The sequence below is a fragment of the Hyla sarda genome, chromosome 3 (assembly GCF_029499605.1).
Source record: "Hyla sarda isolate aHylSar1 chromosome 3, aHylSar1.hap1, whole genome shotgun sequence".
In the NCBI taxonomy this organism is placed as follows: domain Eukaryota; kingdom Metazoa; phylum Chordata; class Amphibia; order Anura; family Hylidae; genus Hyla; species Hyla sarda.
The window spans coordinates 81,001,332-81,026,313 of NC_079191.1; the positions used below are offsets into that span (position 1 = coordinate 81,001,332).

At 42.7% G+C, this 24,982-nt stretch overlaps 2 protein-coding genes across 3 annotated transcripts in view; one reads left to right on the forward strand and one right to left on the reverse strand.

Annotated features, from left to right (window-relative positions):
• Nucleotides 1-5,197: 5,197 nt before the first annotated feature.
• CEP63 (centrosomal protein 63) overlaps nucleotides 5,198-24,982 on the reverse strand; it is a 180,874-nt gene continuing 161,089 nt past the window's right edge. Inside the window, exons 16-17 of the transcript XR_008891004.1 lie at nucleotides 21,239-21,306; nucleotides 5,198-5,876 (exon numbers count right to left, since the gene is read on the reverse strand). The gene's annotated coding sequence lies outside the window, so the exon portion shown is untranslated. The remainder of the gene's footprint in view (nucleotides 5,877-21,238; nucleotides 21,307-24,982) is intronic.
• Nucleotides 8,409-24,982, forward strand: part of LOC130361426 (kyphoscoliosis peptidase-like) — a 39,924-nt gene continuing 23,350 nt past the window's right edge. The window contains exons 1-4 of one of the 2 annotated variants that reach the window (XM_056564389.1): nucleotides 8,409-8,461; nucleotides 8,597-8,659; nucleotides 16,364-16,438; nucleotides 21,223-21,294. In XM_056564389.1, coding sequence (XP_056420364.1) covers nucleotides 8,413-8,461; nucleotides 8,597-8,659; nucleotides 16,364-16,438; nucleotides 21,223-21,294 — 259 coding nt within the window. In that variant the 5' untranslated portion in view covers nucleotides 8,409-8,412. Of the gene's footprint in view, nucleotides 8,462-8,596; nucleotides 8,660-14,065; nucleotides 15,315-16,363; nucleotides 16,439-21,222; nucleotides 21,295-24,982 lie in introns of those variants that run through there. The other variant, XM_056564390.1, reaches the window with a different exon arrangement.

The following is a 24,982-nucleotide window of genomic DNA, read 5'->3' on the forward strand; positions in this document are numbered from 1 at the left end:
AAGATTGGGATTCAGATCCATTTGGTCTCCTGCCACCAAGCGTCAAGGGGAAAGTTGTCCAAGAAGAATGGTATCCTGTTATGGACCCCAGATATCTGCGTCGAGGGTCTTCTACAGATGTGCCCAGGCCAACTCCTGTGGTCGAGGAGGTTTGGCCTAACCAACAGGCACCAAGTAAAGTGACTCGGCCTACTCCTGTAGAGGAGGAGGTTTGGCCAGCCCAACAGGCACCTACACATGAATCCCCGGTGGCACAAGCTGCTGCTGTACAAGTGGTGGTCACAGTGAGCCCCACCATCACTTATTCCAGCTTGTCCCATGAGTCATGGAACACTCATGTCAGCCCTATGGAGGGGGCACAGTCTCGTGGTCCTAGGTACATGTCCCAGCCGAGAAAACAAGCTGACCATCAAGGTTGGGATGGAAAGTTGCCAGGCCACAGTGCTTGAGTCTTGCAAGATGTTTGCTACTATTTGAGTTGAAGAGACTAACTGTATTTTCGGCGAAAGCATTGTTATGTTACAGGTTATGTAACGTTCAAGAAGAAGTGCCTGACGAACCTGTCAAGACGTTTATTTGTAACCATATGTGTAAGTGTAGGTACCCGGCTTATAGCCGTGACCCTTTACTGGGAACTCAAAATGTACCAGAACTGTAGAGCGGTACTCTCCCTATACATTCAGAGTAATATATTTTGTCTATATTTTTGCACAGATGAATGCACATGTTCCTGTACCATATTGTTTATGGAGTGTTGTAATAAAATGTATATAACATGTATATACGGAGTTGTCTAAGATATCTCCTTGTGTTTATGGCGATTTATCTAGGAGGTATCCTGCCAGGTCAGGAGAAACGTAATTGCCTCAGCTGCATGACAAATTCCCACAAGGTACAAAGATTAGCTACCAACATAATGTGTAAAGTTATGTACCACACATAGTTAGTCCATACATCATCAAAATAGTCCACATACATGCAAATATCTAAGTTTGGACTGTAAAATCATTCGTAGTCCAGGTCCACAAATCTTCAATGTATGCATATATATGTCTAATGTTTTCTCTCCTGTCCACATGTACAGGGTACACTGGCCAGAGGGTTCCCCTGAGATATAGGTAAAAGCACGTATAGAGACAGAGTACAATATGTAAAGGTTACACTGTTGTATAGAATAAAAATGTATGTTGAGTTCTGGGGAGAAGTGTTGAGAACTGAAGGGACCCAGCTGCCAAGGTATTGGGAAGATAGCCTCCGGCAGCCCAATCCCCAATTTATGTGTATTGGTGTCTTAAATGTGTTACTAAAGCAGTTACAAGGTCTATTTCCCCCACATGTTTATTGCCTTAAAATATAGGAGCCTGTATGGACATTTACAAGTGCTACATGGACTCACCCCTGTTTAGTTTTTTATAACCAGACCTGTGAACGACATTTTGCATAATGCCCCAGGAACTGTCACTAGGCCCCCAGTGGCCACTTTGGTCATCCGCACTCCAGGACTGGGCGTCGAGGACGACTGTATTTAAGAGGGGGAGTTTGTGGTGGCCCAGTACGGGAGGTGTTACCCCGTACCCTTGCTGCCCTGTCTGGCAGCCTCCCTTCAGTGTCCCCTGGGCCCCTTGTACTTGTTTCCCCCCTATATATATGTTTTGCTATGTATTATAATATATTATGTGTTGTTGCTTTAAGAAATGTACCATGTGATTGTTACCCAGGAGGTACCAGTGACCAGGTGATCCTAGGGGTGACCTATGGGCTCCCTGCTAGTCTCCCCTATATAAGCACTGGGAGGAGCTCTCTCACTCTCTTTGAGCTCTGCTCTTTTCTGCTAAGGTGAGGTCCAGTCAAGTTGAGTCTAAGTGTGTGTCCAGAGTCATTGGAGGGAGGCCTCAAGTCCAGTCTGCAGCCACAGTCAATTGCAAGTAAGCTACAGTCATAGCTTTGTCAGTCGTCAGTCAAGTCAGTGCTGGCCTGCATTAAAATGTCCAGTCCTACTTCAAGTCCCAGCAAGCCCTTAGGGTCTCGGAGTCACTGGTCACCTCCGTGGGCCCTGGCTGAACTGTATAGACTTTTCCAACTGTCTACCCTCGGTAAAGCTACCGTTATCCGTAACTTGGCGTCGGAGTCATTATTGCCCCCATACCTAGCCCAGGATCCAGCGGTATACCTTCGGGTAGTATCGAGGATAAACCACACCCTGGCGTTATAAATACAAGGGGTTAATACCATCTGCCCCTAGGGTAACAACATCTGCCCTCATCACACCCCGTTACCACATGGCTATGTTCAGACAATGGAATGTCCCCATGGTTGATTTCCGTGCGGACATTCCACCAACTGCGGAGTGCTGGCAGAACATGCCGCGCGCTAGAACTGCTTGGAAATGCGCTGTTTTATAGATGGCAATACATTTCCATGCAGACTCCGCAGAAAGAATAGACATCTATTTATGTTTGTAATGTAATGTTTATTTTATATCATTTTATGATGTTCCTGTAATTCTTTAAACTCTCTGACAACCCTTTTATTGACATTCTTAGTTTTCTATTTTATTTTATTTTTTGGGCGGGGGGCAAGGGGGTGGGGGGTGGGGGGGTCACACCTCTCTGTGATCTCTAATCTCTAAAGGCCTTGAATTTGCTAGGAGATGTTCCTGGTCACCAAGAAATGTAGATATGTCAGGGCATGATTTTAGTTTAATGACTTTATATATTAGATATAGATATGTATTCATGCAAACGACAAGGGATGGAACCATCTGTCAGGTTTCCAACATGGTCTCCAGAAATGTACTGAATAAAATAGCACATCATGCTGTGCAGGTGTGAACCAAACTTTAGATGTGATTTCTAAAAGAAAATTCAGATACAATAATCTTCTGCTGCCCTGCTCTGACCACAGTTTATAGAGGGCCAAGGGGTAGGTTGGCAAAAAGGAATTCAGGGCTGCAGAGTAAACACATTGGTCTATAGTTATTAAAAGTGTTATCATTTTAGCCAAAGTGTAAGTTACACCTAGGCCAGGTCTGGCTCTCAGCATCCTAAACGATTAGATGATAGAAGGGGACACTGTGCTTTCCTTCCTTTTTTTATTTTCAGGAACAGCTCCATACATTGTGTAGTGGCTGTGCCTGGTATTGCTGCCAATTCACTATTCATATCTGCAGTGAAAGGGACAGCCACTACTAAGCATGCAGAGCTGTGTCTGGTAAACAATGAAGGGCACATAGAGCTTGCTGGAGCTTTACAGCCCCTTTGATCAGCTGATTGGTGGAAGTGCTGGGAGTTGGATATTCTCTGATCTGACATCAATGGCACAATCAATGTATAGGCCATCAATATCAAAGTCCTGTAAACCCCTTTAAACCCTAGGCGACATTTACGGCATGGCAGTGTAGGGAATCTATGAGCGAGCTCAGGAGCTGAGCTTGCTTCATAGACAGTGAGTGGCAGCTGCTATCAGACGGCACTCACAGTCAATGACTAACAGAAATCATGCTGATATCAGTCATTTAACCAGTTGAGTACTGCGATCAATAGCCTTTGTGGCATTTGAGACATTCAATGATAGGTGCTGCATTTGTCAGGTGCGTGATCAGCACATCTTTGCGGGGTGCTAGTCAGTTTCTATAGCAGCAGGAGGCTTTCAATAGGCCTCCATGTTTGACACTTGGTGATTGGCCTGAGGCAGACTGCCGATCTAACTGATCATGCAATAGCACAGCATTGATCAGTATAAGCAATCTAATAATTTTGTAAAGCCACATGCAGAATCGTCTGACCTATTAAAACGTTACATTGATCCTGTACAGAGAGGGGTTGTAAATGAAAACAAAAAAAAATCCTGAATTGCTGATTTTTGGTCAAAAAATATATATAATTAATTATATATATATATATATATATATATATATATATATATATATATATATATCAATAAAAAGAGATTTAAAAAGTCCCAACTAAACCAATAAAAACAACAGATCATGGTGCAAAAAAATAAAAATAAAATAAGCCCCCAAACAGCCCTTTAGATAGAAAATTATTAAAAGATGTAGGAGTTAGACTAGCCCAGTTTTAAGTATACTGATTTAGTAAAAAAAAATAAAAAAAAAAATATATATATATATATATATATATATATATATATATATATATATATATATATATTGGTATCATTTTAATTGTTTTGCACACAGAATAGATGCCAGTTTTACTGTAAAGTGAACTACGCAAGAATTTTCCCCCACAAATATTTTTTTTTAATTTTGCTATACATTTTATGGTAAAATAAAAGGCATCACTGCAGAGTCCAATTAGTCCCACAAAAAACAAGCCAGCATTTGGCTCAGTGGAGGCTAAAATAAAAGAGTTATGTCACTTAAAAGGTGAGGGGAAAAAAAAGAAAATGCCAAAATGAAAATCGTCTGTGTCCTCTAGGGCAAAACATGCTGTGACCTTAAGGGGTTAAAACTGTCAGCAGCTCAAACCATAAAAAAAAAAAAAATGCTGACATATACCATGGCATACGTATGGCATGCCCATAAGCAGACCGAAATACTCTACTTGTGGCTAGTCGGGTCTGTTTATGCCAGTATATTTTTTATTTCAATGATCACTAGAAACAATAAAGTCCAGTGGACGCAGCTGTAATCTAATGGATAGCTACTATATTAATGGAAGCAACATGGTGCTCTGATAAACAATCTTCAGAAGAATATAGTCGGCACTCACCACATCTTCTTAAAATCTTCTTTACTAGTACAGCCTTCAGCTGTATCCCCCCAGTCTATACCTCGGTCTTACAAAAACTGTACATGTGAGTACTAATAAAGAAGATTTAAGAAGATGTCGACTATTTATATTCTTCTGAACAGGGGCATAGCCAGGGGCATAGCTATAGAGGTAGCAGTCGCACCGGGCCCTGGTGCCTAAGGGGGCCCTAAAACACATCTGCCCTATAAGAGACCAGTATCTTAATTGGCACATGGGGCCCTGTTTCTGATTTAGCATCAGGGCCCAGAAGCTACAAGCTATGTCTCTGGACATAGCTATAGAGGTAGCAGTCACACCGGGGGGCCCTGGTGCCTAAGGGGGCCGCAAAGTACATCTGCCCCATAAGAGACCAGTATCATAATTGGCATATGGGGCCCTTTTGCTGATTTTTCATTGTTGCCCAGAAGCTAAAAGCTACGCCTCTGCTTCTAAAGATGATATTTATTTCAAAAGGTTAACTGAATGTCCCGTTAAAAATGGTAAGGAACTGAAACACAAAGCATATTCACAAGTGTCAAACTTTTCATTTATACAGTGATTACACTTTGTTTATGTAAATCTAGTGCTGATCACTAGAACCACTCATATTTTTACATTCATTTTCCTGTACCTACCATATCTATATGGACAATGCATATGTATATATCCCTTTCTGTCAGCAATAATCTTATACTATTGAATTGCATAAAGTATATTAATGGATTAGTTGATCTGTAGAGTTTTTAAGGAATTTCAGATTTGAGACTGGTGTTTGTTGCAATTTGTATACTTCACCTTTAAAGTTGTCCTCTTTTTACAATGCATTTGTGTTAAAAGGGTCTGCAAAAAGATAAACACAGGTTGTCCCTTTACATGGGCTCAGAGTAAACCCGTTATTTGTGGGGGAACCAACAGCAACTCCAGAATCATTGGGTCACCAAACAAGGTATCATTGATTGCTCTTGTGGTGACTATTGCGTCGCTATTTACCAGCCGTCCCATCCGCTCCTTTATTACTATTTACTCCTCCTTCTGGTGACCTGGCTCTCCGCAGCCAAGCGATTCAGCAGCATTTGTGGTCACACATCTCCCCACTTGGCTAAAATTGATACCAGACATCTAAAAAGATAAGCAAAATAAAACAAACATTTTATTAAACATTTACAACTACATGCTCATTTTACTGAAATCCAATTAAGATTTCACTTGTATGATAATTTGGAACACAGTGTAATTTTTGTACTGGTGTAAAGCTTGTGCTGTTCTGCATGTATCCTGTTACAGTATTATATATAGAACTAATAGGATATTTATAGTAGCCTTCACGTTTTCAAACAAACACTGAATAAACTTCCCAAGATGTTTTGTGTCCCCTGCATCATCATCCGAGCCATTATGTTCACCTGGCCAGCGTTTCAGGCGTCATTGTTTTTCTAATGCCTGCTGTGTGCGCAGTTCGAGCATTCCCTTTCTGGCAATGGAGGACACATGATGACACACAAAGGTGTAACTTAAAGGGGTACTCCAGTGGAAAAAAAAAATGTTTTAATCAACTGGTGCCAAAATGTTATAAAGATTTGTAAATGACTTCTATTTATAAATGTTAATCCTTCCAGTACTTATCAGCTGCTGTATAATACACAAGAAGTTATTTTCTTTTTGAATTTATTTTCTGTCTGACAACAGTGCTCTCTGCTGATACCTCTGTCCATGTACCTCATACTCTTGAAAAAGCTAGGTCCAACTAGCGAAACGTTGAGCCAGAGGAGGAAATTTTAGCTCAGTCCCCGTGTTATAACATGAATGGATCACGGTGCGCTGTGACACTATATCTCGAGACGGTGTCAGAGCAGAGTGCTGCAAACAGAGTTCTGTGATCAGGTTCATCCTTGCATAGAATGCGACAAAAACCACTACAAATAGGGACTGTAATTTTAAGCACACACTGCCACCTAGTGGTAATTTTGAGCACAAAAATTATTATTTTGGAATTTATTAAAAGCTAAGTTTTAGACCGCAGAGGGTCTCTATTCAGGGTTTCCCTGAGGGGATATATATCCCCAAGGTTGTTGTTCAACATGTCAGGAACTGTCCAGGGCAGGATAGGATTGCTATGGGGATTTGCTCCTGCTCTTGACAGTTCCTGAGACAGACAGAGAGCAGAGAGCACTGTGGTCAGACAGAAAATAAATTTAAAAAGAAAACAATTTCCTCTGGAGCAGTACTGGAAGGGTTAAGATTTTTAAATAGAAGTAATTTACAAATCTGTTAACATTCTGGCACCAGTTGATTTAAAAAAAAAAATGTTTTTCACCAGAGTACCCTTTAAAGCTGCTGGGTGCAACCCCCTATAGACCAGCCACAATCTGGAAGCACAGGGAGGTCTAAAAGTGAAGCACATCAATGCAACTTGTGCAGGGACTATGTGATGTGCAGCATTGGTGTATAACATATATATATATATATATATATATATATATATATATATATCGAGACAAAAAGCTGTCCTATAGTCTATCATCAGTCTTGATCAGCTTGTCTTGGGGTCAACATGTGTTGTAAGAAGTAAAAGCTATGAATTTTGGACTCCTAGTGGCAGCATGCCTAAGCGAAGTTGGTTTAGATGGTAAAACTAGACAAGTCTTTGTATCTACGAACCAGCGAAATTCAGATGAATTAACCCCTGCATTATTTATTAGAAGATGGCTAGGACTGTAATGACTAAATCATGTGGACATCTTAGCAGCTTTTTTTCACCAATTACCGTGTGCATTACAATCCGCAGATTAACAAGGATATTATGTTCAGTGAAAGCGTCCAAGTCACGGGTTCCATTAATCCCTTTTTAGCCTTAGAACTTATTTTTTTGGCAACATGAAGGAAATTAGACTCTATTTCTGGTTACAAATGGTGTCCTGAATCCAAGGTCATGTTTTGTCATCGTTTTAGTACTATTTGTTACATATACTTTGTTTATCGTAGACACATTATGGGGGAGATTTATCAAAACCTGTCCAGTTTATCAAAAATTGACCAGTTGTCCATAGCAACCAATCAGATTGCTTCTTTCATTTTTCAGACACCTTTTTCAAAAATGAAAGAAGCGATCTGATTGGTTGCTATGGGCAACTCAGCAACTTTTCCTCTGGGCAGGTTTTGATAAATCTCCCCCATTGTTACTGATAGGGCTTAAAGGAGATGTATGGGGTAATAACTGAGGAGCATGGCTGTTACTTCTGTACTGCTCATGGTAGGGACGGATCAGTATTAAATAGGATAAGTTGGCCAGCACATACTGATACTGATACACAACTATTGCATGGACCCGGCATACAGGTGCACGCAGCTAAGCTAAATATACACAAGCAGGAGAATACAGCAGCAGCAATTTTTCATTATAGCAATATAGCATTTCATATTTCCTCTATATCTTTGTGCTAGCAGTGTGCTGCTGTATTCTCCTGCTTGTGTATATTTAGCCTAGCAGCGTGCACCTGTACGCCAGGTCCATGCAATAGTTGTGTATCAGTATGTGCCAGCCAACTTATCCTATATTTTGTATTGCACATATGGGGGGAGGTGCTGGATGTCCTAGACCTTACAAGTCTGGTAACTGACTGCTCAGAGGCACATTCATGGTTTAGGGTCCATCCCAATGAGGTCACCTTATCGTGATGGGATGGTACACACTATTTGGCCAAATGGTAAGCGAAGCACCAACATTTTTCATTATAGCCATATAGCATTTCATATTTCATCTATATCTTTGTGCTAGCAGTGTGCTGCTGTATTCTCCTGCTTGCGGATCAGTAATAAGGGATTTCTATCCTTTTCACTAGTGACTCCTCCTCTGAAAAACCCTCTTGCTGGGAGACACATCATCAGCAGCTATGAGAGCCAAGGTAAGTAATACTCAGAAGTTTCCTAAATATAAGATATTATAATAAAGGGTGTACCTTCTTATTGGCCACCACATGACATCAGTGGATAGCACCAGGCTGTGTTTAGTCTAAGGGTACATTCACACTGCAGAATCTCCACTCGCAGAATTCCACGAGCGGAGATTACATCTGGTGGCCGCCACTGAAAACACTTCAACGGTAGGACCATGCGGCACTGCGCCATCACCATTGACGGCTATGCAGTGCTCGCGGACTTCCACACAAAGAATCACATCCTCAGTCACAAGAGGTTGGTTAAAACTGTGTAACTGCCCTGTTGCGTACATCCTTGATAAGTGGTAAACATAGCTATAACCAATCCATGATCTTTTTTTTTTTTTTTTTTGTCAAATATTTTTATTAGAGTTTTCCAAACAATACAGAAAACAAAACAAAAAAACTGCAAAAAGCAATACAAGCATGTATAGCTCAAGAAGGCAAATCAGGAATGCATATTAAACATTGAATAGAAAACAGTAAACCCAGAGGTACAGAATATGCACACAGGGTAGGGCAGGTAACCCAAACCCCAGGGGGCCTGTCGGAGTAAACAGTTGACCAGTACCACCCAATAAGAAAAGGAATAAAATGAGTCAAGGTAATTCCAGTAAGCCCAGAGAGCCCCTGAGAGCTTCCATACTGTACCACTCCGTGTAGCAAAAGGGGTGCACAATGTCAGCTATCTCCCGCACACTAAAGTGTGTCACTATAAAGGACTTCCACTTGCGGAAGAATTGCTTAGTACCTGTAAGTTAATGCCTTTCAGCATCGATCCTATCCACCCCCAGGAAGACTTTCATTTGAACTATCACCATAGGCAAGTTCGGTCTGCGAGCCATCTGGCAAAGAGGCAGCGCAATGCCACCAGCAAGGCTAAGTGGACAATCTGAGGGGGCCTCCTCCCCTCCCCATCCCCACCCTCCGGCAGACACAGTTAGTGGTAAAGCATGCCCCTCTGGGTCATAGGGACTCTCACCCCCCTATGATCATAAATATAACCGGCCACTAGTTCCCAATAGGACCTAGAATGAGTGAAAGTCCACACACTGTGATACAAATTGGTCAGTGGGGTGAGCACTTAGGACAGTTTGTTATTCTATCTGGAAAATCGGGAGAGGGGAGTATATTAAAGCCATAAAGAGCAGGGTGAGCCATTTTAAAGTATGTCCCTCTCCAGCGCTCATTAATGACACACTTGCGCACCATCATCCACCCAGAGAGAATGATCTCGCTCAATTCCTCATCACCGATCCATCTCTCCCACGTACAGAATAGTTTTTGTGGATCAACTTTCAGGAACCTGTTATGACAGGCCAAATATAAGGTTGAGATGGAAGAACGTTTAGGTCCAGTACTGATCACAATATCAAAAGTGTGAGTGAGGGATTCCTGTATAAGATCATGGAGCCTGCTAGTACAAAATGCGTACACCTGTTTGGCATATAACATATGAGAACTAGGGAGAGCAAACTTAGCTAGAAGTTCAGTGGGCGTGTGCCACCTACAATCTTCGTTATTCATAAGGTCCCCCAGCACCGAGACACCTTTCTCCTTCCAAAGGGATACCCAAGAAAAGGAATCCCCTTGCGGGAATTCAGGATGATGCATCAGGGGCATCCTCTTGGAAAGGAGAAAGGGGAGGCCAAAAACCTCACAGACCTCCTTTCAAGAAACAATAGTATCTCACAGGAGGACCGAATGCTTAACCCCAGGAGGTAACTTTGAGAATGCCGTATGAAGTAAGGACCCCAAATCCCACGGGGCTGCTAGATCACGTTCCAGTGACACATTAGAATAAAAGGGGAAACCATGAAGCCAGTCCATCACATGCCTAAACAAGCATACCAGGTTATAGCCCCTCACATTGGGTAAATTAAGGCCACCCTCCGCTTTGAACAACATGAGCTCCTGCAAAGCTATGCGAGGACGCTTACATTGCCAAATAAAGCAGGTAACCGCTGACGTGAGGCATTTAACGACAGTGTGCTTGAGCAGGATAGGGAGAGTCTGGAGAGGATACAACAATTTAGGGAAACTCACCATCTTCAAAAGATGGCATCGGCCAATAAAAGTCAGTGGCAGGGACTCCCACCTACGCAAGAAGGTTTCAGAGAAGAGAGGTGGGTAATTAAGGGAATACAGGGAATCAGGTGTCTTACCTATTTTGATACCCCGATACTGAATATGAGAGGATGCCTCAGACACCCCCAGGTTCCCCACTGTTGTGAGTCAACACGGAGGAGACAACCCCAAAGGATGAAGTTCACTCTTGGACATGTTAATTATATAACACGATAGACTCCCAAAATAAGAGAGAAAATGTAAAATGCGAGGGAAGTCCCCAGCCGGCTGACTAAGATATAAAAGGACATAATCTGCGAACAGTGACACCTTCACTTCTGAGGAGCACACTCTCACCCCTAAGTACAGATCCGAGGATTGTAAATAGTGTGCCAAGGGTTCAATGGCCAAATCAAACAAGAGGGGAGAGAGTGTGCACCCCTGTCTAGTGCCCTTATGTAGGAGGAAGGGCGTTGACAAGATCCCCAGCGTCGAGACCCTGGCTGTGAGATCCTTGTACAAACCAGCCAAGAAAAATGAAAACCTGCCACTGATTCCAAACTTCTCTATCACCAGGCCCAGCCAATCCAAATGCACATTATTAAAAGCCTTTTCGGCATATAAAGTCAGCAGTACTGGGTTGGTATTCGGCTGGGGCTGGTGCAGAGAACTATTTAACACCGCCAACACCTTCCTAATGTTTGCGACAGTAGATCTATTTTTCACGAAACCCACTTGCTGATCACCAATGAGGAAGGGGAGAAACGCCACCAACCGATCCGCCAGGATCTTGGACAGAAGTTGACATCCTGGTCAATCAAAGAAATGGGACGATAGGAACCCGGATCAACTGGGTCTTTCCCTGCTTTCGGAAGGACTTTAATGTATGCTAGCTCGGCCGAGGATGCCAAAACGCCCGCATGAAGGATGGTATTAAAATAGCTGGTGAGAGCATGTGCAATATGATCTACCAATGGCTTGTAGAAATCGCCCGGGTAACCATCGGGTCCTGGCGTCTTACCGATCTGGAGACCTTTGATCGCTACCCTCACCTCCTCCTCACTAATATCCACATTCAGGATGGACCGTTGTTCCTCAGATAGGGAGGGTAGGGTCAAAGTATCTAAGAAACACTTCCCTTCTCCCACATCTACCATGGAGGGAGAATAAAGAGAAACATAGAATTTACCTAGCAGGTCATTAACCATATGGGGATCCCTATGTACAGCACCTGACCTATCTTTCAAGGCTAAAACATGTGCCTAGGGTCTTAACCCTCTCGCCAACCTCGCCAATAATTTACCCGCCTTATTTCCCTGCTTGAAAAGATCCATCTCATAGACCGATCAATATATATACGAGTCACCAGGGTTTTTGACAAAGCGCAAGGAGGCGTGAAACAGCTTTGTAACCCAGGTGTGTGCTCCTGCCTATCCGCTCTGCATACTAGCTACGGAGTGATGTTCCTTTCATGTGAAGTTTGAAACAATAAAAGACACAGCAGCAGGACTCAGGTGTGTGCTCCTACCTTTTTTCTTCTCTTGCTACACACAGTATCTTTATATGGTGAGCACCTCCCATTACCCTGGTCTGCATTGGGACATCCTTATCTCCGTGTATCGGTAATGTGCTGTTACATAGGCATTTTATAATTGCTGGCGGTGCCCGGTCCGCTTTCTTCTTTGTGGAGTATATATACATTCCCTCCTATCCAACCATAAATCGAAACTTGCCCTTGCCTCCTGCCACTTGGCTTTGTTCTCCAGGGAAGAGAGCCCACAAACTCTGAATACGTGGCAGATATGGCCGAACTCGAAGAGTTATAACCCTCCAGAGTTTTCTTTTTAAGAGAAGCACAATGAGAAACTAGCTTACCCCATATATCGACTCTGGCTGTTTCCCAGTACAGAGCCAGCATGGCGACATGGGTCGAATTATCATAAGAATATTAAAGCCACTACCCTCTGAAGAGATCCAAAAAAGAATAGTCTCTCGCCAAATATGTGGGAAACCTCCAAAGAATGTCGGTACCCTTAGGGGACATTGGAAGAAGCTCTAATTACCATGTCTTTTATATCACCTATGTAAATCAATGTGCTAACAAAAAAGTAATCAATACGGGACCAAGAGTGATGTACATGGGAGAAATGAGAGCACTCGCACTCTTCCGGGTGGAGAAGGCGTCAAGCATCCTGAAGCCGAGTAGTAGTCAAAAACAAGGGAAGCTCACAATCCCCAGAACAGATGGTAACTGGAGAGGAAGTGGAGCGCGATACGATCAACCAGTGGGTAAAGAACAGTGTTCATGTCCCCACCCAATAACTTAAGTTGCAATGGATCACGCTGCACCACATCTGCCAGAGAGGCTAAAAATGATTGATTGTCACCATTTGGAGCATATACATTATAAATACTATAGGAGGCACCATTGTGATCTAATACTAAATGTGACGAGTGCAAGGACACCGGACTTGCCATAAACTGCTGGAAAACCATACACATGCCCCACCCATAACTTCTGCATCCGCTGATAGTCCGACTCATCCAGTTGTGTTTCCTGGAGATGAACTATATCAGGACGGTGCCGTTTCAGATAACGCAGAAGTTTGATGCATTTTTGATGTGAATAAATAAGCCAAATGGCACATTATGACCCAGATTGGTACAGGGGCCACGACCGTGAGGGAACAAGACTTCACTTTTTTCAGACATACAGTATGCAACTCCCCGGCAAGGAGTAAGGCTCCCAAAAATAACAAGGAGCCCAACCTGACTAACAGGACAGGTAGGAGAGGGAACGGAACCCGGGAAGAATGGAACAACACAGGAGGGAAAGACAGGAGGGTAGACAAGGAAGGAGAGAAGACAGACAGGGAGGCAGGAAGGACAAGACAGGGGCAGAGGGGAGGGGGGGAGGAAGGAAGGGAAAGGTGACTAAAAAGTGGGGGGGGGGAGGATCCAACTAAAACAGTACCCCACAGAAATAATTACAACGATAGCACAAATAAAGCATAATTAGCCAGTAGTATTAATAGGCCCTAGTGCAGGAGACCTGCCGGGTCCAGGGGAGAAGGCTGGAGAACTGCAACATTGGTGAGGCAGGGGATCGGGATGATCTGCAAATACCCAAGGATATAACCAGCAGAAACAGGGAACTGTAGGTTCAATAGACAATACAATACCAATAACTCAGGCCAATAACAGGACAGTCCTGAGCATGTTAATGGGCCATTCCCTCAAATGCAGCTTCAAGGATACAAGGCACAACAAGGAGGAGAGTAGAACAATAACCAAAGTTCACAGTACCTCGGTCTGTCCCAGAAACCGGGCAAACAAGCAGGATGCACCCCAGCAGCAAGCAGAAGAAGTAACACAGATGAAAAACCGCACAACTCAAGGCAGAGTCAGTCCGGGGAGGGAGAACGATCACTGCATGAAGGGTGATGTCTGGGTGATCTGCAAGGTTTCCTGCCATCCGTTGCAAGTGCCAAGCTGCGGCCGTCATCATGATCACGATGCATCCTGGAAGGACGAGCGTCCATCAGAGACCTGGAGCGGGATCAGGAGCATCGTCCGGGCAATTGTTCTGCAGGAGAAGGGTGCCGTTCACTCAGCAACGATTCCAGAGCAGAGGCAGCCTGGGATGCGGAAGTGTAAGACGTGGAAGTCCCATGAAGGTGGTGCACCTTTAAAGTGGTCAGATACAGCAGCTGGAAACATCTTTTTGCCTTGTATAGTTCCGAGCACAACTTGCTGAATGCACGTCTCTGTTTGAAATATTCAAACAGCAGGAGACGCCTGTTGCGAAATTCCAGCGGGTATGTGCGTTTACCATAGGCATGGAGAAGCTCCAACTTGTCATTGCAATCCAGGAGCTTGAAAATCACATGTCACGGCCGAGACTGTACACTGTCGTGATGATTTGAGCGTGAGACAGATGGCGGGTTGGAGCCCAGACGGTGCGCTCGCTCCACCTGGCATAGGTGTAGTAGTCCCAGGGTTTTAGGCAGGTCACGTTCATAGAACCTTTGCAGGTCAGAATGGGGGACTGATTCACTCACACCCCACTATGTGTAGGTTGTTGCGTGAGAGCAGTTCTCAAGGTCCTCAAATTTTTCACAAATCTGTTTCTGCACGGCGCAGACGGGTCGCCAGCCCGCTGTTCTCATCTTCCAGGGACACTATACGCTTTTCCGCCTCATCCAGCCGATCAGCATGGCCATATACATACTTTTGCAGCTTTAACACTGTGGCCTTCATGGTAGTCTGCATGGCCGCTTGTACGTCTGGTAAGATGAGCTGCACCATTTTAGCAGCCAGTGCCTGCAGATCTACAGGCCAGGCTTCTGCAGCTGAAGCAGCCTGCTTATTGAGCTGCAGGCTGCTTTACATGTCTGGAGGAGCCTCCTCAGCACTGAAGAGGAGCTGACTGCTGGTCTTCTCGTGCGCCTGTGCCATTGCAGAGCCTGGCGGGACCCCTGCGGGAGAAGATGAAGCTGCCGGATTCTGGCTGTTGAGGACTACGTATCGGTCCATCATCTCTCATGGCTCTAAGGTGAGGGGGAAGACAGAGCAGTGGCTAGGTGCCGGTCGGTGGTCCCACAGGATCTGTATGTGGTTCTGTGTGCCGGGGGTTGCGGGAGCGCTGTCCTCACACCTCCTGCAACGCCCACGTCAGAACCAGAATTCCAGTCCAGGATCTTGCACGCAATGCCACCAAGTAATCCTACACAATATTATTGATATTTCAGTCTGCACAGGGTACTTTACATATGTTCGCAGTTAGCATATGCAGATTGCATGTAATGACCAAATCCACCTCCATAGGGCTAGGTTTCCACACAGGTATTTTCTGGATCTTTTTTTCTTTGAAAACTGCTACTGCAGTTTTTGAGCCAAAGCCAGAAGTGTATTCAAAAGGAATGGAAACTACGGTATATAAGAAGGACTGATACATCTCCTTGCTGCTGGATCCACTTCCGACTGTGGCTCAAAAACTGCAGTGGCGGTTCCACAAAAGACACCAGAAAAAAACCTATGTGGAAACCTAGCATAATAAAGTATTCAGTTAAACAATGGCGTGATCATATGAAGCTTTCTTGGATGTAAGGGGACTCCATTGGAAGTTCTTTCTCTTTTGATAGAAAGGATATGCAGCACTATTCCTTCTGTCAAAACTACAGAAACCTTGAAAGAATACCAGTAGGCCCCATTAGAATTTCATTGGGTCTGTAGGTTATCACTTGTTCTGGCGTAAATATCATTGATAGCTGTAGAATGATCGATAAATGTGCTATCATAGCAACATTTATACAGTAAAATTATCAATTGATTTTTGTAAAAGCCATAACCAACAACTCCACGTCCGACAGGTTGAGGTTTTCTCCAAGCCAGTTAAGGGGATTGTATTGAGGGATATGCCCATCAGATAATTGTCCACAATTTTTCACACAGACTTTTAGATTGCCAACATTGAGCACTTATAGCAATCACTGACTTAAATGGAAAAACAAGATACATCATTTTATGACTGTAGAGCTCTTATGCTTTCATGCGTTCAGATACTGCTGCTTTAACATGTGGATGTTTTCCTTTTTGTACAAGGAAGTCAAGTTCGAGTAGAAATTCACCCCAAAAATAGTCAGCCACAGTTGTTCAACAGGCCACCTCTGCCTAAAGGTAAGTGCCTATGTTTTACATTTTCAAATCCCTGTAAATACTTAGTAAATGTATACAAGAGTCAGTTTTTTTATACCCAGAATTCTTTATAGTGTCATGTTGACCCTGCTTATCTCTGGACCCTGCTTATCTCTGGATTTTAATATACAAAAGAGAGGGAACACTTTCCTCAAGCCTGGTCTTTCATGTGCTCACCAATGGAGGCGTATAGAAATAATAATGTTGCAGTTGGATAAAAAATACAATAAATATATTATAGTAGGTTAAAATCATCTTGATTTATTATTAATATTTAAAGTATATTTCAGATAGCAGTATCTGCAGGGCCCTTGGAGATATGCTTAGGTATTGCTATCTATGGACACTGCTATCTGAAATATACTTTTAATATTAATAATAAATCAAGATTATGTTAACCTACTATAACATATTTATTGTATTTTTTATCCGACTGCAACATTATTATTATGTCTTTGTGCGTCTATTTCTATACGCCTCCATTGGTGAGCACATGAAAGACCAGGCTTGAGGAAAGTGTTCCCTCTCTTTTGTATATTCTTGTTCACAGGTTGTATTGGATACACAACTTTATACACTAGTACTTGTCTGGCACCACAATATCGTTTCACCTTTTTCCTCTGGTTCAGCTACCTATCCCCTTTGTTCTTATCTCTGGATTTTGCCTATTGCTTGTACTTTGGATTGTTGCTCTTCCATGAATTATTATAAATGATTTGGCCTTTCTCTGCTCCTCCTGACATGTCACACTGGAATGAGCCTCTGGTTGTGACCCTAGGCTTTGCCTGACTATTTTGTATGAGGAAAGCTCAGCCAGCGCGCTGTGGTGTGTAGTTCATGTGCAGTCGTGAAAGCCCTGGTGAGTTCAGTAGCACCAAAAAGCCTGAAAAAGCACAAAAGAAGTAGATGATTGCAAAATGATTCCCTTGCTGAAGGAAAGCCCATTTACAACATCCAGCCATACCAAGAATACCCTTTTTTTTTTTAGGGGTTAGGGGTATGTGTTTGTTTGTTCTTTATTGGTATGTGTAATTTTGTACGTTGGACGACTGTGAGATGATGGGTTATCCATACAATTGATCCTTTCTCTTTGGATGTGTATTACTTAAAAATAAAATAAATACATTTAAAAAAAGAATATCTCAAGGAGGTCGGCATTTCATGATAAAAGTCTACAATCAAACGATGCCATCATTGAATATACATACCAAGGCTTTATTGTAAGATGCCAACCACTGGTAACACTTAAGAACAGATACAACTATGATACCCATTTCTAGAACACGATTTTTTGGACAGATGATACCAGAAGGGTGAGAAGGGAACAGTATGGAGAAGGAAAGAAAGGGCTTGTGATCAGAAGACATCATCTGTCATACATGGCGGATGCAGCGTTATGGCATGGGATGTAATGGCTGCCAATGGAACTGGATCACTGGTGTTTATTGATGATGTGACCAGTGTAAAGAGCTTGACTTTATGAGTCTATATGACTTTGGCAATTCAGTAGACCACTCACTTTAGCTAAATGGAGAGGAAGTAAAAGGATACAGCACCATTTTGAAATTATAGTTACCATTTAAAGGGGTACTTTGCTGAAAACACTGTATCCCCTATACTTTGGATAGGGGATAAGATGTAAGATTGGGGTTCCCGCCGCTGGGGAGGCGGGACCCCCCCAATCTAACATCTTATCCCCTATCCTTTGGATAGGGGATAAGGCATTTTCAGCAAAGTACCCCTTTAAATGGTAACTATAATTTCAAAGAATAGGGGATAAGATGTTTTCAGCAGAGAATCCCTTTAATGCAAAGAAACAGAATATTCATCAGTGGCTCAGTAAGTCATCTGACCCCAAACTCTTCACAAGACAAATCTGAATGCAAGAAGACAAATAAGCAACAACTAAAGCATCTTAAGGGAAGAAACTCTGCATTCAGGGATGTTTGTGGGTTCCAGACTTCAGGTGGACATTGACTATAAAGTATTTGTATCTTGGTATTATGCAAAGAAACTATATATCAGAATAAAAAAAAAAAAAAAAACTTGCTCTACAATGCCACCGATTGAAGGAAGATTACCTGCAAATAAATGTTATACATTTAAAGGTCCTTAAAAAAACGTGATTGGGTTTATATGCCAAGCCAAAAAAGTTCTGTTATGGGTACAGAGACCTTTATATTGGGACTAGGGAGGTAATGCGTCTCCTTGAAGACACTGCCAAACTGTTCCATGGGGAAAAAATATGCAAAAAAGAATCCACAGTAAGAGAAGAACTTGCTCTATATTGCCGTATACAGAAGGTGGCTTAGCCTAAAATCAATGCTTGACCTTTAAAGGGTCTTAATATATGATTGTAGTGATGCACCAGTTTAGTAGTCTCCTCAAGGTGACATATTACCTCCCCAATCCCACATTGAAGGCCTCTGTTGAGGGGCAAGAACTCAGAAACAGCTGTCTATAGATGAGTAACTTTCCTTTCTGGTAGAGATTCTATCTTGGCATATAATTGCCAATCAAATTTAAAGGGAATGTGTCACCAAGTATAATTTTTTTTTTTTTTTTTTAGAGGTTAAATAATTATTTTACATTTTTTAAAATATTTTTGGAAATATTTACAAAAAAAATTACTTGTCACAAAATATGAAAAAATAAATAATAACTTGTCATATCTCCCGCTATTGACCAGCAGAGGGAGCTAACATGAGGAATCTGGTGAATGCAAGCAACTTCTCTGGCTGCTGCAAATGAGACCTCGCCTGTCTACCTTCCTCCTCTCTGCAATAGGAGAGGGGGAGGGGTTTTGTAGTTTTTTCAATACCATTTTGCTGGCGTCTGAAGAGTGGTAAAGAACAAACTAGATGTCTCTTAATAGGTCACTTCTCCTCAGGGACTTAAAAAAAATGGTACTGACTCCCCCTTTCATTTCACCTAGCTTGTGCTATGTACATGTGCATTAAGCAGTCCATGCTTTTCTATGAGACAATCTCAGTCTCAACTTTCCTATGCCCTGTGCCTGCCATAAAGCAACAGTGTAGGTGTCGTGAAGTGACACACCACAAAAAAGCTACAGTAATGACAGCCCCCAGTACACACTTTATTAATAACATTAAAACTACATTGTCCTAAAACTAAACACATAAATGACATGCTTTATCTTGATATAATAACTTTATTTATAAATAAAAACATTTCCTTTAAAGCACTTCAAGGGTCAAACATTTATTTGAACAAAAGCCACGTCTAGCTGGAAAGATTAGGAAAAAGGCTTCAAAGGAACCTGGCTCCACGGCGCTGACAGACCACAACAGGTGAACGGTAAAGGGGTTTATTTGACCAGAATGCAACGCGTTTTGCTGCGCTTGCATTCTGGTCAAATATACCCCTTTACCGTTCACCTGTTGTGGTCTGTCAACGCCGTGGAGCCAGGTTCCTTTGAAGCCTTTTTCCTAATCTTGCCATATACCTACCGGAGGGCAGCAGACGACCCATAACTATTCTATGCCTACATCATTGTTGTGTATGAATTTGCAAAACCACCCAGGGTGAGCATACCAATCTATATAATTATCTCACTACGGGATCTCAACGTTACTACTCTATGGAGCCCTTGTTTCTCTTACTTCTAGAACGTCTAGCTGGTGGCAATGTAGAACAGTGTATACAATATCAAGGAAAAGAGACTGCACTCACCATAGGCAATGGAGCTTTATTGCGGCATACCAGGTAACAGAAACAGGTCGATGGAGGGAGGCGGGGGACGTACACCAGGACAGGCTGTTTCACGCCGGAAACGGTGCTTCTTCAAGCTGGTACCAGCTTGAAGAAGGGCCGTTTCCGGCGTGAAACAGCCTGTCCTGGTGTACGTCCCCCGCCTCCCTCCATCCACCCGTTTTTGTTACCTGGTATGCCGCAATAAAGCTCCGTTGCCTATGGTGAGTGCAGTCTCTTTTCCTTGATATTGTATACATCGTTCTATACATGGACTTTGCACCTCCTATTATTGGCACTCCTACGGGGTTACACATGTACTCCACCACAGCTCCATTTCACTGACATCGTAACCTTAGTCCTGCTAGTGCCGGGTCAGTCTATGTCTCGTTGCAATGTAGAACAGGTTGTTTCCAATCTGGAGGAGAGGTACTATGCATAGTTTTTATTTCCCATGGAGCATTGATTGGCTTGTAAGACTCCAAATCCTAGTTTGGGGAGTCTCTTCAAGGAGACACACTCTCCCCTCAGTGCCTTTCATGGTATTCTAAAGAGTTAATTTTTGAACAGATATTTTGGTTAAACTGATATAATAATATTTGCAATTCATATTCATAGTGGTGGTGAACAGAGGCTAAATGATTACAATTGTTTCACTGTCCACAAATGTCTGCCTCCAAGTGTATAGTCATTATTTATCAGTTATATCTGGTAATGTTATAGGAGTTGTTAGGCAGTAGTGAGAGAGTCCATGCACTCCAGGCATCTGGAAAATCTGGGTGACAGCTCCTCTGTTTGCTATAATGGTGTCCTTAGTCATGGAAGGAATAAGCATTGTAAGGAGCAGCTGTCAAGCTTTGACCAACTTGACAGATGAGGGTAACTTATTTCCAAGCATATTTTATATTAAGAGGAAGGCTCTTTAATATCAACACAGAGAACAAATGCACTGAACTGCACCAGGAAAGCTGCCAATGCACTAAGGCTTTCAAGGTTACAAAGAAGCTTGACTGTCATGTGAGAACTTACTGGAACACATTGTATATATCTTGCAGATGTTACAGTTCCTACCTGGAATGGCAGCAGATGGGAGCAAATTTCGCAGCCTAGCGCCAAAGACTTTTATGGTAAGATGGACCCTTATGTATTTTAAAACAAAACATTATTAGAACTCACATATGGTTATGTACAACTGAATGAGAAACATTAAAGGGGGTACTCCGCCCCTAGACATCCTTTGGATAGGGGATAAGATGTCTGATCACGATCTTGGCTGCGGCACCCCAGACATCCGATGCACGGAGCGAACTGTTCGCTCCTCAATGCAAGTCTGTGGGTGGGGGTGTGGCCGTGACATCATGAGTGGGGCATGGGCGTGATGTCACGAGCCTCCTGCGCTGCACCCCACACTCTAAATGAATGCCAGGTGCAGCAGGGAGATCGCGGGGGTCCCCAGCGGTGGGACCCCTGCAATCCGACATCTTATCCCCTATCCTTTGGATAGAGGATAAAATGTCTAGGGGCGGAGTACCCCTTTAAAAAAGTATTAAGAGACTTTAAAACATAGTAGAAAGAAGTCCAAGATTAAACATCCGCCATATTAGAATTCTAATATGTACATACAAAGCAAGAGAATATGAAGAGCACACATTTATATAGATACACCTTAATAAAATGGGAATGGTTGGCGATATTAACTTCCTGTTTGTTGCACATTAGTATATGTGAGGGAGGAAACTTTTCAAGCTGGGTGGTGACCATGGCGGCCATTTTGAAGTTGGCCATTTTGAATCCAACTTTTGTTTTTTCAATAGGAAGAGGGTCATGTGACACATCAAACTTATTGGGAATTTCACAAGAAAAACAATGATGTGCTTGGTTTTAACGTAACTTTATTCTTTCATGAGTTATTTACAAGTTTCTGACCACTTATAACATGTGTTCAATGTGCTGCCCATTGTGTTAGATTGTCAATGCAACCCTCTTCTCCCACTCTTCACACACTGATAGCAACACCGCAGGAGAAATGCTAGCACAGGCTTCCAGTATCCGTAGTTTCAGGTGCTGCACATCTCGTATGTTCACAGCATAGACAATTGCCTTCAGATGACCCCAAAGATAAAAGTCTAAGGGGGTCAGATCGGGAGACCTGGGGGGCCATTCAACTAGCCCACGACGACCAATCCACTTTCCAGGAAACTGTTCATCTAGGAATGCTGGGACCTGACACCCATAATGTGGTTGTGCACCATCTTGCTGGAAAAACTCAGGGAACGTGCCAGCTTCAGTGCATACAGAGGGAAACACATCATCATGTAGCAATTTCACATATCCAGTGGCCTTGAGGTTTCCATTGATGAAGAATGGCCCAACTATCTTTGTACCCCATATACCACACCATACCATAATTTTTTGTGTTCCAACAGTCTTGGAGGGATCTATCCAATGTTGACACCAAAAAGAGAACCATACCAAACAATAAACAGAAAAGTAATAGAATGTACAAAATCAACTTTATTAATACAATTTAGTGATAAAAAATAGATATTAAAATTGGAACAAAGAGTAGATAGGCACTGGTGGACATACAAAGATATAGGACAATGGTAGGACACAAATACATCAAAATATGCAAGTATAAGGAGTAAATGCCACGGTAGCTGGTAGGATACAAGAGTGATACCTGCCAGAAATATGCAATAAAGGGTGCCAAACCATACCTACACCTGAACCCCAACGATCGTTTCGCTGTTATGCCGCTTCTTCAGGGGGCGTGACTAACCTGAGAGAGTCTGTAACCTTTATATCCTGCCCTAACCAATGGGATCCTCAGTATTATGATCGGCATCTATATACACCAATTGTAGCATAGCCCGTAGTTAACACACAGGTGCTACCACTAACCTCACTTCCTATTGTGCATGAGAGCACATATCTCCGTGGCGTGCTCTCCAGCATGGAACGCAGGAATCCCTATGGTGCGCAGGCGCAAACCGGAAGTCTCTAGTGTGTCCGTGATAGTGACATGTCACATGACCGCTATGTGCGGTCACATGACCTGTCAGCACGAAATCGCTGGAGGTACACACCAAGCGGGCGTAGCCAGAAATCTCCAGCGCGGCTGCATTGACAGCATGTCACGTGACCGCTAAGTGTAGTCTTTCTGGCTACGCCCGCTTGGTGTGTACCTCCAGCGATTTCGTGCTGACAGGTCATGAGGATCCCATTGGTTAGGGCAGGATATAAAGGTTACAGACTCTCTCAGGTTAGTCACGCCCCCTGAAGAAGCGGCATAACAGCGAAACGATCGTTGAGGTTCAGGTGTAGGTATGGTTTGGCACCCTTTATTGCATATTTCTGGCAGGTATCACTCTTGTATCCTACCAGCTACCGTGGCATTTACTCCTTATACTTGCATATTTTGATGTATTTGTGTCCTAACATTGTCCTATATCTTTGTATGTCCACCAGTGCCTATCTACTCTTTGTTCCAATTTTAATATCTATTTTTTATCACTAAATTGTATTAATAAAGTTGATTTTGTACATTCTATTACTTTTCTGTTTATTGTTTGGTATGGTTCTCTTTTTGGTGTCATAATTACAATTACATACCTTTACCTACTATATATGTAGGGTTATATATACCTTTGGAGGGATCTATCCAATGTGGATTAGTGTCAGACCAATAGCAGTGGTTTTGTTTGTTAACTTCACCATTCACATAAAAGTTTGCCTCATCACTGAACACAATCTTCGGCGTAAACTGAGGGTCCTGTTCCAATTTTTTTGGTTTTGCCCATTCTGCAGCACCTGAAACTACGGATACTGGAAGCCTGTGCTAGCATTTCTCCTGCGGTGTTGTTATCAGTGTGTGAAGAGTGGGAGAAGAGGGTTGCATTGACAATCCAACACAATGGGCAGCACATTGAACACATTTTATAAGTGGTCAGAAACGTGTAAATAACTCACGAAAGAATCAGGTTAGGTTAAAACCAAGCGCATCATTGTTTTTCTTGTGAAATTCCCAATAAGTTTGATGTGTCCCATGACCCTCTTCCTATTGAAAAAACATAAGTTGGATTCAAAATGGCCAACTTCAAAACTTCACCACCCATCTTAAAAAGTTTCCCCCCTCACATATACTAATGTGCCACAAACAGGAAGTTAATATCACCAACCATTCCCATTTTATTAAGGTGTATCCACATAAATGGCCCACCCTGTATATCTTAATATACATATTAAAATTAGAGGTATTGTGAATCAGGTACCTTATACCAAGCTCTTGAAAGGAAAACCTCAAAAGTATCCTGGGACTTACACAGTGGTGGGACATCAATGTCTGAATGGAGGGGTGCAGACACTTGGCACTGCCAGCTGTTCTGCAGAGACGTGACTCTAGAGCAGTTTCCAAAGGTCATGTTTTTTTGAATTTTCTCAATCTTTAACAGGTGATATAAGTGTAATGATGCCTGATGCACTGACCAGACTTATATCACCTGTAAAAGACAAAAAAAATCCTGAAAACATGACCTGTTGGGGGTATTTGAGAACTGCACTTAGGAAACACTGCTGTAGAGTGTACACAATGAAATGGGCCAGTACCAAATGGCTCCATTCATTGTGTAGTAGGTCATGGAGGGTTACTGCAACTCCTATTCACTACAGAACCATCTGGCCATGTTCATCACGTTCAAAGGCCATCAATGTCATTTAAAGGATTGTATCGCTCATTTAATTTTCCTAGTCTATTATTATTTAGTGATTTTAGATTATTTCTTTTTTAATTTCTGTACATGATCGCAGCCATTT